At 51.4% G+C, this 13,874-nt stretch overlaps 3 protein-coding genes across 4 annotated transcripts in view; 2 read left to right on the top strand and 1 right to left on the bottom strand.

Moving 5' to 3' along the window:
• The first annotated feature begins 1,824 nt into the window (after positions 1-1,824).
• Positions 1,825-5,434, top strand: Bloc1s1 (biogenesis of lysosomal organelles complex 1 subunit 1). Its single transcript, XM_055603384.1, has 4 exons — positions 1,825-1,989; positions 2,628-2,700; positions 4,645-4,777; positions 5,243-5,434. The coding sequence occupies exons 1-4, from the start codon at positions 1,929-1,931 to the stop codon at positions 5,351-5,353; spliced, it is 378 nt and encodes a 125-aa protein (XP_055459359.1). The 5' UTR covers positions 1,825-1,928; the 3' UTR covers positions 5,354-5,434.
• A 522-nt stretch (positions 5,435-5,956) lies between these two features.
• Positions 5,957-11,443, top strand: Rdh5 (retinol dehydrogenase 5). Of its 2 annotated transcripts, XM_055603263.1 has the most exons (5): positions 5,957-6,195; positions 6,725-7,069; positions 7,215-7,473; positions 10,793-10,956; positions 11,129-11,443. In XM_055603263.1, exons 2-5 carry the CDS (start codon positions 6,760-6,762, stop codon positions 11,350-11,352), a joined length of 957 nt encoding a protein of 318 aa, XP_055459238.1. In that variant the 5' UTR covers positions 5,957-6,195; positions 6,725-6,759; the 3' UTR covers positions 11,353-11,443. The 2 variants fall into 2 exon arrangements, with proteins under 2 accessions (XP_055459238.1, XP_055459172.1); XM_055603197.1 differs by lacking the exon at positions 5,957-6,195 and having other exon boundaries at positions 6,204-7,069.
• A 756-nt stretch (positions 11,444-12,199) lies between these two features.
• Cd63 (CD63 molecule) overlaps positions 12,200-13,874 on the bottom strand; it is a 3,023-nt gene continuing 1,348 nt past the window's right edge. Inside the window, exons 3-8 of the mRNA XM_055603095.1 lie at positions 13,369-13,557; positions 13,157-13,231; positions 12,971-13,066; positions 12,731-12,871; positions 12,491-12,574; positions 12,200-12,344 (exon numbers count right to left, since the gene is read on the bottom strand). Of these exons, the coding sequence (XP_055459070.1) occupies positions 12,279-12,344; positions 12,491-12,574; positions 12,731-12,871; positions 12,971-13,066; positions 13,157-13,231; positions 13,369-13,557 (651 nt within the window). The 3' untranslated portion in view covers positions 12,200-12,278. The remainder of the gene's footprint in view (positions 12,345-12,490; positions 12,575-12,730; positions 12,872-12,970; positions 13,067-13,156; positions 13,232-13,368; positions 13,558-13,874) is intronic.

The raw sequence follows: 13,874 nt of genomic DNA, 5'->3' as shown, positions 1-13,874 counted from the left end.
CATACACATTATAAAAGATGGAAAATAAAAGCTTCTAAATGTTATTTTGACAGTTAGTGAAGTTCTGCTTGTTGCTGTCATCTAACAGTTTCATGCTTCTTCTCATTCAGCCTTTGATGGTAACACATTTCCCAGGTGGAGGACACCATTCTTCAAATAGCTGAATGAGGGCCAGCAAGATCTAAATTTCATCCTCAGGACCCATAAGTTAAAAAGAGAGAACTGGCTCCCTAATGCTGTCTTCTGACCTCAACATGCATACCATGCATGTATCACCACCACACACACAAAACAGATAAAATAGCTGAATACATCAGTGGGTCAATAATTCTCAACTCTTACGAAACATTTCAGGAAGAATATTCAAATTTGTTCTACACCCATTTGTCCTTCCCTGCTAGTCGAGACAAGCAATCAACTTCATCTGTGCCATAACTCAGAAAATCAGTAAATGACAAAGCTATAAACATAGACATATGTTAACCCAGCTGAGTGCACGTTAGAACCATCTGAAGAAAAAAAAAAAAAATATATATATATATATATATATATGTATATATATATATATATATATAATTTCTCTTTCAGAGAATCTATAATAACAGTGGGGTCAAGAGCTCTTTTTAATTGGGAGTAGAGGACAGGATCTTGCTAGGTAATCGAACCTGATCTGGAACTCTCCATTCTTCCATCAGCCTCCTGACAGGTTTGCATTAGCATACCATAAATGGCAGTATTTTTACAAATTCCTCCGCAAGGCTCTAATCTTTAATCAGAGCTAAAAATTAATTTAATCGTCTTAGTTGATTGACAATAAAACTAAAGTTCAGAATGAGTTAGCAAATTGATCAAACTTTGCCCAGCATATTTCCACATTTGTTTTTTGTTGTTGTTGTTTTGTTTTGTTTTTGCGGTTGTTTGCTTTTGCTTTGAGACAGGGTAGTCCTGGCTGCCCTGGAGTTCACTATGTAGACCACACTGGCCTCGAATCCACAGAGATCCCCCTGCTTCTACCGCCACTGTGCTAGGATCAAAGGCACGTGCCACCACTCCCAGGTGTGTCTGCACACCTGAAACGCACCCCAAAGCCCCAGCTCCTTGTGGAGCTGAAGCAGAAGGTTCCTGATTCCAGGCCTGAAAAGCACAGGGGGCCCAGAGACAGACAGACGGACGGACAGGCAGGCTGTAACGACAGCAATAAATTGATGGTGTTTATGACTTTTCTCGTTGGAATTAGCCTGGAAGCATTCCTTCTTAGTCGGAGAGGCACTGTATAATTTACCTTTCGCTTTGGCAGTAGCACGCACGCTTCTGTTAGGACTAAAACGGGTTCGCATTCCCTGACCACAAAAGGACAGGGATGGGCTTGCATGCTCCCCACTCAGAGCCCGCAACGTTAGCAAAGCTCCCTAGAAGGCCGCTTGAGGTGCCTGAAATACTTCTCTGCAGTGATCACCCAGAGCTGAGGGAACCTTAGTGTTGTGCTGAGAAAGAACAGAAAGCATTCTCTTCTAGGGAAAGGGCACTTGGAAACCACTGACAGCCGGCCAGCACTGCCAGGGGCTAAGGTGAGGGAAGAGAAAGAATTTCAATGAGTTCGCAGAGCTTCTGCTACCCCAGAAACAGAACCGGCAGCATGAGGACACCAAGCCTCTGTAGGCCTTGAAGCCAGAGCCTGTGAAAACTGGCTCTTCAGCTTGACCAACTACAGAAAGCGCTCCCAACTCTGAAAGCGGAGCCCGGTTAACAGCAGCTCAGCCAGCAGACCCTCCGCTAGCGCTCCACTATTCCACTACTCCCCGGGAGGAAGGCTCCGTGTCACGTGACGCTGTGATCACGTGACTCCGTCCCACGCGAGCCAAGGCGCAGCCTAGCTCCCGCAGCCCTAGGGAAGGGCCCGTCGCGTCCGCACACAGCCAGACTCGACTATGCTCTCCCGCCTGCTCAAAGAACACCAGGCCAAGCAGAATGAACGCAAGGAGCTGCAGGGTGAGCGCAGTGTCCCGTCGGCCGCGGCCTAGCTTCTGCCGGAAGCCCGGACCTCGGGTAACCTCCCAGATCACGGCGAGGGCGCCGGCTAGCGGGCGGCCAGGAAGCAGGGCAGGGAACGGGGGGGGCACTTCTGGGAAGTGCCAACCCGCCCTGGTGCCCTCCGCACTGCCAGGGTCCCCTCGGCAACTCCCCCAATCCCGCCCGGGCGGCGTGTGAGCCCAGCCCCTGGCTCTTGACACGCGGTGCCCATTGGCCCTGGCAGCCTCTCACCCCGGAAGTGGGAGGGAATTGGGAACCGCCCAGGGAGCGGCTGGATTCCAGCGGATCTGCCGCACAGCTAACGCGAGGAAGCGCCGCTTTCCTAAGGCCCGGATTGGGAATCATGGAGTTGCCAAACCATTGCCCAGAGTAGTGGAGAAAGGGTTTCTGTGGAAAACCTGGGCGTGCGTGACGGAGTCCTGTCCCCTCTAAGGGTGCCAGTTTCCTCACCTCCAAAATAAAGGGGTTTGTTTTATGTATGGGATGTTCTTTTTAAAAGGTCTGACATTAGTTGGCAGTTTCCAGAACAGTAACAAGCGTGTGGAGACCAATTAGCACCACCTCTCAAATATCCAATCCCTTTCCCCCTCTCCCAGAGAAGAGGAGGCGAGAGGCCATCACTGCGGCGACCTGCCTGACCGAAGCATTGGTGGATCACCTCAATGTGGGGTATGCACCTCTTCCCTCAGCTCCAGCTTCTTCCATCCACCCTGCTTAGGCAGGGTCTGGACCATCCTCCTGCAGGATCAGGTGCTCCAGTAACTCCCTGGCCTGTCCCCTCCCCACTAATGTAACTTTATGGAAAGTTGAGTCAGCTTTGACACCCTAACACTGGATGAGAGCAAAGCAGCTGCAGTGGTCAGAAAAACAGCCAGAATTCCCCTTCCCCACACTAACTTCCTGGCACATCCTAACTTGATGCCATCTGGCTAACTCACCCTTTTAAGTCCAGCTGTCCCTTGGTGGGAGGGAAGGACAGCCTCTTTCACCACATACCCTCTTTCCTTCCTCACCTCCTACTCTCTGGCAAGCCTGGGAAACAAATGGCAGGAACAAGATGGCACAGCTGGTAAAAGTAGGAAGAGCATATGCCAAGAGCTGTGACAAAACCAAGCTGTTTCTTCTTTCTGGGTCTCAAGAGACCCTACCCCCAACCTCACTCCTCAATGAGAAGACCAATGATAGCAAAAGACTTGAAGCGATTTCCTGGCCCTGTGTGAGTCAGCAGAGTGCAGAGATGCTGATCTGTCTGCGGGCAGAAAGGAAGCACGTACTATGCCTTCCACTCAGGGCGAGAAGAGCAGCCTGGTTGTAAATGCAGAGACTGAGTCATCAGGGAGTCATGCAGGCACTGGGGTCATCTCTCTTAACTCCTCCTGAGGGTAGGTTAGGGGAAAAAATGGCTGTGGTTGGAGCCTCTGGGCACCCTATCTCCAGACAGCTCTTCTCTCTCAGAGCACCCATGTTGCGTTTCCCTTGCTACTATTTGTGAGGCCAGCCAGAGGTCTCTTTTCTATTTGCTTGCTATATGCCACCCTATATTCAAAGCTTGGAGGGCAGCTAAGCCAAATCCAGATTAGAAAGGGTTTTGTGTTGCTACCCACAGCTCTTGTTCTCCAGAAAATAAAACAAAGGCTTAGTCTGTCTCAGCCCTTGTCAGGTGCCCTGCCGACTTTCTTGAACACCCCCAGTCCTTTGCCTCCTCTGCCCTCTCACATTCCAGTGGGTGGGGGCACCGGATGTGGAGTCTCCTTACTGACCTAGAGCTTTGGGATAGGGAATGAAAAGGTCATCTGCTAGGAAGAGAGGGAACAGTGATTATGTAAAGGTGACGGCAAAATTCGTTAATGGAGGATGGAAGCCAGCACCATGATAGTAAATAGTAATGGTAAGCACAGCCCCTTGATCGAGATAAGAACAGGAGTAGGCTGTGTGCATCTGTGTGGCTGAAAGGAATAAGGGTGGGAGAGTTGGATGTCATGGGGAATGCCTATATGCCTGTAACCCCAGCACTTGGACTGTAGAGGCAGGAAGATGAGGTCAAAACCAGCTTCATCCACACAGTAAGTTTGAGGTCATCCTGAGCTACATATGACCGCGTCTCAAAAAGGTTAGAAAGAGCCAAGAAAATCTCGTGGGATAGGCTAATTTGACCCAGGGTTTCTGAGGAGGGGGTTTACTCTCCCATCCCGCCCCAGATTCAGGGAGGGGCTGGTTTCCTTCGAAACTTCTTACATAGATCACTGGGCTTCAAATGACTGCCAGATGTGGCCCTGCTGCTGAATTTTCCCACGCTCCCTTTTCCCTCCCAGCCTTTTCCTTAGGGATAGCTCCCTAGGTTAACCCTCCCTATTCTATCTCAGCTACAGAAACTTCTTGAGAGCATAGGAGATGGTTTGTTTGTAGTCAGCTTCCAACTTGGCTTTCCTGGTAACCCTGGAGTTGGAGGAAGGAGCCTGCCTCATCTGGGTCAATTCCAGAAAAGGCCAGAATCCCAAGGCCTCCCCAGTCCTACCTTCTGGCTGATCTCCCACCACTGTAGAAGACCTTTACCCCTGAAGACCACCCCCTAGGAGCTGGAGGAGCTGACATCTCCCCTCCTCCACTCCTTAGTGTGGCCCAGGCGTACATGAACCAGAGAAAGCTGGACCATGAGGTGAAGACACTGCAGGTCCAGGCTGCCCAGTTTGCCAAGCAAACAGGCCAGTGGATTGGAATGGTAGAGAACTTCAACCAGGCACTCAAGGTGAGTCACACGCAACACATTGCTGCCTTTCCCTGAGCCCCGCCAGGGGCTGTCTCCAGTCTCATAATTAGCCCAGACCTAGGGTTAATGAGGAAGTGGGGATGGCCCTAGATAGACCTTCTGTGGCTGTGGTGTCAGAAAAGCTAGAGAGAAAAAAGGCAGGATCTCAGGATATGGCTCAGTGACACATGATTAGGACCATGTTTGGGGCCAGTCCCTAACACACATACACACAAGTACTCAGAAAACCCTAAGTATGATACGTGGACCAGTACTACCAGCTACTCTAGAGGCTGACACAGGAGGATAGCTGGAGCGCAGGAGTTGAAGCCAACCTGAGCAACATAGCAGTAATCCATCTCAAAGAACAGACAGACAGAAAGCAGTTGGGGGTTCTGACTCAGCCTGGGACCATAGTCCACCCACCCTGACTCCTGGCGTCCATTCTCCTCTCCCCTTTCCCAGGAAATTGGGGATGTGGAGAACTGGGCCCGAAGCATTGAGCTGGACATGCGCACCATCGCCACTGCCCTGGAGTATGTCTACAAAGGGCAGCTGCAGTCAGCTCCATCCTAGCCTAGAGCCCATCCCTCCCACCTCACCCTCCTGGCCGGGAGGGAGCTGGTGGGCCATGAATAAAGACGCGAGTTTCCATTCTTTGTGGTGTGTTTGAAGGCGTCACTAGCTCCTAGATGGTAGTGGGGGCTCTGAGTGGACTCTGAGCTTGTTTCCTGTGGGACAAGCCCTTTTGGTGGTGGGTGACGCTATCGCTTTTACCACCCTATTCTTCCTTGGGCCTAGTGCAGGTGCCTTTTGCATAACCTGCCTGCCCAGAAGCACTTGCAGATTTCAGTTTCCTTTGGGCCAGAACTAAGGCAGGAGCAGACCTACTTAGTCCTCAGCCTGGCCCTCTGCCTCACCTCGTGAGCAAGCTCGTGCTCTTCCAGGCTGCTAAGCAGTGTCAGGAGGCTGGGCCAGGTGGGAGATTAAATCGTGGGGGCACTTCAGGGCTGAGAAGGAAGAAAAATGACAGATCCAGGGACACCCACAGACAGGGGCAGCTGCCATCCTTGGTAGTTCCCACCTCTAGGAAACAGTGGCAAAGATGGTGAGGAGCCCAGTCTAAGAAAGGGGGGGGGGGGGGGGGGGGGGGGGGGGGGGGGGATATCAGTGCTGCCCTCTGCCAAAACCTTGCTTCAGCCGGGGAGGCTTCAGCCTCTTAGCTCCTCCTCCTCCTCCTCACTGCCCTCACCTCCCCAAAGCATACAGACACTTGACACTCCTGCTCACAGCAAGCGTCCACCCACTCCAGACTTGGGCCGTGGCTGTGGGAGCCTGAGAAGGCTACAAGCAGAGTCTCTTAAGCAGACGAAAAAGCTAGTTTCGCACATTGTGCCGCCTGCCCACTCTCCCCAGAGGTAAGTGGTCGTGGGAATTGGGTTGCTATAAAGACTAGCTAAGGATGGCATACAATGATTTTTGGAGCTTTAAGCTTTGAGTATTGTCCTCACACGTCATCCCTTTGAGCTCCACAACACTGAAGTGGGACTAGTAGACCTTGTAGCCCAGTTCACTGAGAAAACAGGTTCCAACATAGACTGTAGACATCCAGCCTCACACTGACTTTGAGGCTAGCAGGACTGAAATGGAAGGCTCTAGGTCCCGAAAGCAAGCAAGGATGCACTCAAGGTTTTGATGTTCCTGGTTTAATAGAATGGTAACCCAGGTCCCTGTGCTCCCACACAGAAAGTCTGACATAGGACCAGGCAGGTCCGGGTTATTTCATTAACTACAAAAACAGTGTCTGCACAATAAGCCATAACTTGCCAATCATCTGCCAAGCATATAGTTGCTTGGTTTGTCTGCTCAGACCAGACATTTCCAGCACAGTAGACATTAGGGGCCAGGGCTAGAGGGGTAGAGGAAATGACAAGCTGTCCTGCCCAGCCTAGGCTGCCGTCTGCAGGATATCACATCCAACCATGTGGCTGCCTCTGTTCCTGGGTGCCTTGCTGTGGGCAATGGTGTGGTTGCTCAGAGACCGGCAGAGGCTGCCTGCCAGCGATGCCTTCATCTTCATCACTGGCTGTGACTCGGGCTTTGGTCGCCTTCTGGCACTGCAACTTGACCAGAAGGGCTTCCAAGTCCTGGCCAGCTGCCTGACCCCCTCTGGGGCTGAGGACCTACAGCAGATGGCCTCCTCCCGCCTGCACACAACACTGCTGGATGTCACCGATCCCGAGAATGTACAGCAGGTTGCCAAGTGGGTGAAGACACATGTTGGAGAAGCTGGTGAGTGCAGTGGAACCACCAGGAACCTGGTCTGCACAGTAATCCTAGGACTCCATGAGGCTGTGGGGGAGGAACAGGGCTCAGATCCTCCCAGGAAGGAAACATCTCCCTAAACCCCCACCCTGTGTCTGTCATCTTCCCCCAGGGCTCTTTGGTCTGGTGAATAATGCTGGTGTCGCTGGTATCATCGGGCCCACACCATGGCTGACACAGGACGATTTCCAGCGAGTGCTGAACGTGAACACACTGGGTCCTATTGGGGTCACCCTTGCCCTGCTGCCCCTACTACAGCAGGCCCGGGGCCGGGTGGTCAATGTCACCAGCTTCTTGGGTCGCCTAGCAGCCAGTGGGGGTGGCTACTGTGTTTCTAAGTTTGGCCTGGAGGCCTTCTCCGACAGCCTGAGGTGAGAGTGCACAGCTTCAAGCTCCAGCCTGGGGGGGGGGGGGGGGGGGCGCTACTCAAACAGGCTAGGAGAGGGGACTAGGACAACACAGGAGAGACGGAAGAGGAAGCAGGGCTGGATCTGTGTCCTTAGGTTACGTTGTCATCGTGGGGGCGGTGTGTGCGTGTTTGAGACAAGTCTCACTCTGTCACCCTGACTGGAACTCATAGAAGTAAGCCTGCCTCAGCCTCCCTAGTGCCGGGATTAAAGGTGTGCCCCACCATGCCAGGCAGAGTACCTTTTTTTGAGTCAGGATTGCACTCTAGTCCAGGCTGGCCTCGAGTTCTCGGCAATCCCCCTGCCTCAGCCTACTGAGGACAGATCACAGGTGTGAGCCACCACACAGCCAACTAGATTACTTCTCAGGGTATTTTTGGTTCTTTTCTTCCAAATCTGTTCAATCAGAGTGAGATTTGCCTCATGGGTGTCCAGAGTAAAGTGAGGTGTGTGCAAGGCCTGGCACAGCCTGGATGTGAGGGAAAGGCTTCTGTCGTCCGTTTTTAAACGGCATTGGTTTAGCTATTTACTTGCACATGTTTATTGTGCACACACATACACAGGGGCACGGTGGCACACATGCTGAAGTAAACGACAGGGTCTGTTCTCTGCTGAGGCGGATGGCAAGCCTGTTGCGTCCTCTTGCCAGGCCTGTGTCACTGCAGCAGGAAAGCCAGTATCTCTCATTTAGTTCTCTCAGCCCGTCTATGTAAATAGCGTTCCTATGGGCCCCATGGGAGGAGCGCTGAGACACGCCCAGGCCAGGTGTGCCCTCTGTTCTGTATTTTATGAGTCAGGGTGTCACAGACATGTGCCTCCACCTAGGGCTTACCACTCACTTCAAACAATAATGCTTAAAGATGGCGAGAATATGAAGGAGCTGAACGAGACAGTAGGAGCAGTGGAGTCTGAACTGGGGACAGAGGCCCAGGTTGTTCAAGTGGAGCCTACCAGTAAGGCTTCATTCCCACACTTAACAGATATGTCACCATCTCCCTTGTGGCCCTCCCTGTCCTCCTCTTCCTGTCAGCATCATAGAACACGGCTTTCCACTTGAATTTCTACAAGACAGGCCAAGGCAGTGGATGTACCTACTTTACCCACCATGTCAGCTACCAGCTCATTCCAGTCTACACCCCTCACACGGAGTCCTCAGGACTCAAGCTTGTGTTTTGGGAGCTATAAAATGGGGCTTTAGATCAAGAACTGGCGGTCTGCAGTTATCAACCAGATGGGCTCAGCTGCCTCCAGGCGAATAATGGTTTTTACACATTTAAATAGTTAGCTTATAAGTGTTCAATATATTAGTACATTCCCAGGCCTTCACTCCCAGCACTCCCGAGGCAGAGGCAGGCAGATCTGTCTACATAATGTCTGCTGTACATAGTCCAGGACAGCCAGGGCTGCTACACAGAGAAACCCTGTCTCAAAAAACAAAACAACAACAAAAAGTACATTAATTTTGCAAAGCATTATGGCATACACCTGTAATCCCAGCATCTAGGAGGCAGAGGCAGGAGCAGGTCTGTAAGTTCCAGGCCAACCTGGTTAAATAGCAAGTTCTGGTCCAGCCAGGGCTACATGGTGAGACCCTGTCTCAAAATAAAAATAATTTTTAAAAAACAACACTGATTTTGTCTGGCCTGTAGTACCTTAAAATTTACTTTTTTTTTAAGTAAGGGACAGGGTAGGGAGAGGCTCCCGAGGTATGGCTGCTCACTGTGTGCTCTGGGCCCACAGCCACGTGACAGTGTCCTCTCCTTCATGCACACGTGCACAGACGCACATCTACACACTTCTCTTTGAAGAAGAGAACAGGCGACTAAGAAGGTTCCCGAGTTCTAAGTTAATCTGGACTACATTGGCAGCATGAGGCTTGATCCCAGAGCACCCACCCAGCAAAGCTCGCTCGCCCTTAGTCTAGAAAACAGGAGAAAATGCGCAGGAGAGCTGTGCAGAGTGCCACCCACCGTAATCCAAAAACTAGGGAAGTGGAAGCAAGGAGCTGAGGCTAGCCTGGGCTACAGAACAAGATCTTGTCACACACAGGCATGGTGGTACAGGCCTGTACTTAACACTTTCACGACCAGCTTCTACTGCATAGCAAGTTGCAGCTACATGAGAGCCAGCAGATGGCTGAGTAGTTTTAAGAAGGCTTGCTTCACAGCCTGACATCCTGAATTCAGTGGGCATACATGGTAGGAAAGAACCAATTTGTCCTCTATCATACACACAGACAGTGGAGCACACACAAAGGGAATAGGATTTTCTTAAGTAAAAGAAAATTTCAAGATTATCCTAGATTACATAGCAAGACCCTGTCTCATAAAATGAATTTTTTTTCATGGCACCTCTAGGAGAGGCCCCCCCTTTTTTTTTAAGATTTATTTATTATTTATACAGCATTCTGCCTGCATGTGTGCCTGCTTACCAGAAGAGGCCACCAGATCTCACTATAGATGGTTATCAACCACCATGTGGTTGCTGGGAATTGAACTCAGGACCTCTGGAAGAGCAGACAGTGCTATCTTAACCTCTGAGCCACTTCTCCAGCCCCATAAAATGAAATTAAAAAAAAAGAAACCAGGTGTGGTGGCACCTGCCTTTAATCCCAGCATCCAAGAGGCAGAAGCAGGTGGACACCTGAGTTTGAGGCCTTTTAAACAAAAGAGAGAGAAATAGGCGGACTAACATGATAGCACACACTTGTAATCTCAACACATCAGAGGTAGATAAGTTACCAAGAGTTCAGGGTCATCCCCGGCTACATAGAGAGTTCTGGATTACCTGGGCTACATGAGATGCTGTCTACAAATAGATAGATAGATAGATAGATAGATAGATAGATAGATAGATAGATAGATAGATAAATATAAATCAAGGAGCCAGAACTATGTCTCAGGATAAAAATGATTAGTCTGGGTCTTGCAGAGGACCCAGGCTTGTTTCACAGCCTTCAAGGTGTCTCAGAACAATCTGTAATTCTATGACCAAAGACGGCTCCCGCATACACATGGTGCCCACGGACTTATGCAGCCATATACATAGAAAACAACCAACAAATCTTCTTCCGAAAGGAAAACAAGTCTCTTGACTGGGGCGGCTCACTGGATTACTTACCACACACAGGTCAATCCTCATTGCCAGGGAGAAAAAACATCCCAGCCAACCAGCAATCGTCTCTCATCAGGACACATTCCCTACACCGTGACACCTTTCTACCTTAGAGTCCACCCTCCTGGAGACCCAGGTAAACACAGAAACCCCTCTACCCACCCTCCAGGCGGGACATGGCTCCATTCGGAGTACAAGTCTCCATTGTGGAACCTGGCTGCTTCCGAACCCCTGTGACCAACCTGGAGAGTCTGGAGAACACCCTGAAGGCGTGTTGGGCCCGACTGCCTCCAGCTACACAGGCCCACTATGGGGAAACTTTCCTCACTGCTTGTGAGTAGCTGGGCCCACACTGGGTGCATGATGGGGAAAGAGAGGGCCAGAAAGGGAAGAACAGGGCAGGCGGAGGAGTGTTGTCACCTCCCAAGGATCCGGAAGATAGCTACCCTAGGCGGGGAGGGGGGGGGGGGGGAAGCGCACACTAACAGTCTCTTCCAAGCTACAGATTTGCAAGTGCAGCGCCGCCTCATGAGCCTGGCCTGTGACCCAGACCTAACGAAGGTGACGGGCTGCCTAGAGCACGCCCTGACTGCGCGTCACCCCCGAACCCGCTACAGCCCCGGCTGGGATGCCAAGCTGCTCTGGCTGCCTGCCTCCTACCTTCCAGCCAAGCTTGTGGATGCTGTGCTCACCTGGGTCCTTCCCCGGCCCGCCCAGTCAATCTACTGATGCTGGCTCTACAGCAAGAGCACGACATTTATTTCTGTCTCCACTGTGGTGCTGCCTGGTTTCTGACACAATAAATATGTCTTGCTTTGAAACAGAAAGCGGGCAGAAATGAAGGTGCCGGTGGGAGCCTGACAAGATTTAAGTAGCCAAAATCCCGAAGCTGCCCAAGTCCCAAACTCTGTGGCCTGTTTATTGCCTGCAAAACTTCCACTGTCCACTGGGCGGTGTTAGGTGACCACCTTGCCACCTTAGATGTTTTTTGGCGCTGCACTTAGAGAGATGTCCACCAGAGGGCACTATGAGAATTCGTAATTTGCACCTGGCACAGAATTACCTGATTTTCTTGGGGACACAAGGAAAAGTGATGAGAAATGGTCATAGCCAGATTGGGTGGCTTCATGAAAGAAGGAAATACCTAAATTCCCCTATTATCGAGGGCAAGAGCAGGGACACTGGCCATACAGGTCTCAAGCAACTTAACCGTTCTTGAAAGAGCCAGGTCTCCTCCTGGCCCTCAAACTATCAGAAGGCCAAAAAGTTATCCAAAACAGATATGGCCAGGCTCTACCATGTAGGCCCTTGGTGGAAAATCTCTTTGACTTATGCAGGAGATAGCCTCATGAACGCTCCTGGAACACGGTTTGAAGGCTAAGCTAAACCAGGGGTCTGGAAGGATCCTCAGACACATCATCCTCTGGACCCCACTTCTGTCACTGCCAACCCGACCAACACCTTCAAGAAAATACCCCCCCCCCCAAAAAAAAATGTCTGCCTATTCCCAGGGCAGGGACAGGGAGAAGGAAAAGGAAGGGGCCGTCCACCACTAAGATAAACTGAGACCATCTCCTTTTTAGGTCTGAAAAAATAATCCGTTTAATTGAAAAACCTGGAGAATCCACTCCCTTAGATAATATCCAAATCCCACCCTACATTACTTCATAGCCACTTCGGATGCTCTTCACCAGACAGCAGGAGAAGACTATTCCCAGGACCTAAAAGGAAAGGTGGAAATGAGGGTGGAGACGAGGCAGGGCAGGCTTCTCCAGACCCAGCCAAGGGCCACTGTTCCCAGGCCAGGGCCTCCTGCTCCCCAACTGCCTGGGGCTGATTCAGAGCCCCAAACCACAGCATCTCTTACCTCCACAAAAGCAATGCCCAGGGCTGCTGCAGCTATCAGCAGGATGTTCTCCCTCAGCCAGATCTCCATTTTCTCCAGGCAGCCCTGAAGAGGCAACAGAAACTTCCTACCCACCTCCCTGCCTCTCTTCCGGACCTTCTGTTCCCTTCCTCCAACCCCGATCCAACCCTGATCCCATTTCATCTCTCCTGCCTCCAGAAACATTTCCCAAGTTTCCCTCATCTAATGTCTTCTCCCTACCTCGGTATGGATGGTGGATTCCTTGAAGCCGTTTCCACAGCCCACAGTGATATTGATACAACAGGAGTCAGGGACGCGGTCCTTGCCCATACCAGGGATGTTCTCCCAGTCTGTGTAGTTAGTAGTCCCACAGCACTCAAACTAGGAAAGGAAGGAGGGATGGGAGCGCGAACCTCCACTTTACGCCAGAGATGAGGATCTTCCATCCCCGCTATCCCTCTTCCCAGCCACCCCACTCACTTTTTTCTGCCATCTGTCCAGAACTGGGGCTGTTGTGTTGTCTTTGAGGTAATTCTGCATGAACTGCTGCAATTCCTTATTAACCTCTGACTTCACCTAAGAGTAGGGAAAGTGCTGCTGAGAGCAGAGTTCAGGCCCTCGAGTCCCAGAGCAGTTGAGGCCGGGCTCCACTTTTTCCCTGCTTACCTTGTCTCTAAACACATAACCGGCAATCGCCACAGCCACCTCCACAAGCATGATTACAGTGAGGAAGATGGCAAACTGCAAGGGGACAGGGCGGGAGTGAGTTGGCTCTGAAGTCAATTCCTGGGACACTTCTGGTATTGTTCACCCAGCCCCTCACCACAAAAATGCCCTCTGGTAGTCCCAAGAGTCATGCTGGTCCACACCCCACTCACTGTAATCATAAGACAGTAGTTCTCCTTGCAGGTCCCACAGCAGCCCACAAAGGCCACCAGAAAGAGGAAGGCGCCCACTGCAATGATGACCACAGGCAACAGGGAGCCAGGGACAGTCTCCTGGTTAATGGCCTGATTCCAGACAACCTGAACTGTTACACCAATGGCAATCAGTCCCACTGCACAGGCCTGGGGAAAAGATGAGGACCAGGTCAGATCTGTAGTCCAGGAGCCCGCACACCAACCCCCACCCAGAAAACAGATTTTACACCTCCAGGAAATACTGGCTGTAGAGAAGGACAGGACGTCTGCCCACCCTTGCCCCGCAGTGCAGGCTGGGAAATTGTCCAAGGTACTCAGGATTAGACGGGAATCAGGAGGTGTCAGCCCGGGATGTGCATTCCTTTCCATGGACTCCCTGCTAGACTCTCCTAGAACCGCCCCGCACTCCAGTGACTAAGGTCCTAACTAGGCCAGGAAGCGGGGGGGGGGGGGGGGGGGGGGGG

The sequence above is a fragment of the Psammomys obesus genome, unplaced genomic scaffold (genome assembly GCF_907164565.1).
Source record: "Psammomys obesus unplaced genomic scaffold, mPsaObe1.curated_primary_1811, whole genome shotgun sequence".
NCBI lineage: Eukaryota > Metazoa > Chordata > Mammalia > Rodentia > Muridae > Psammomys > Psammomys obesus.
This window is presented reverse-complemented; position numbering and strand designations above follow the sequence as displayed.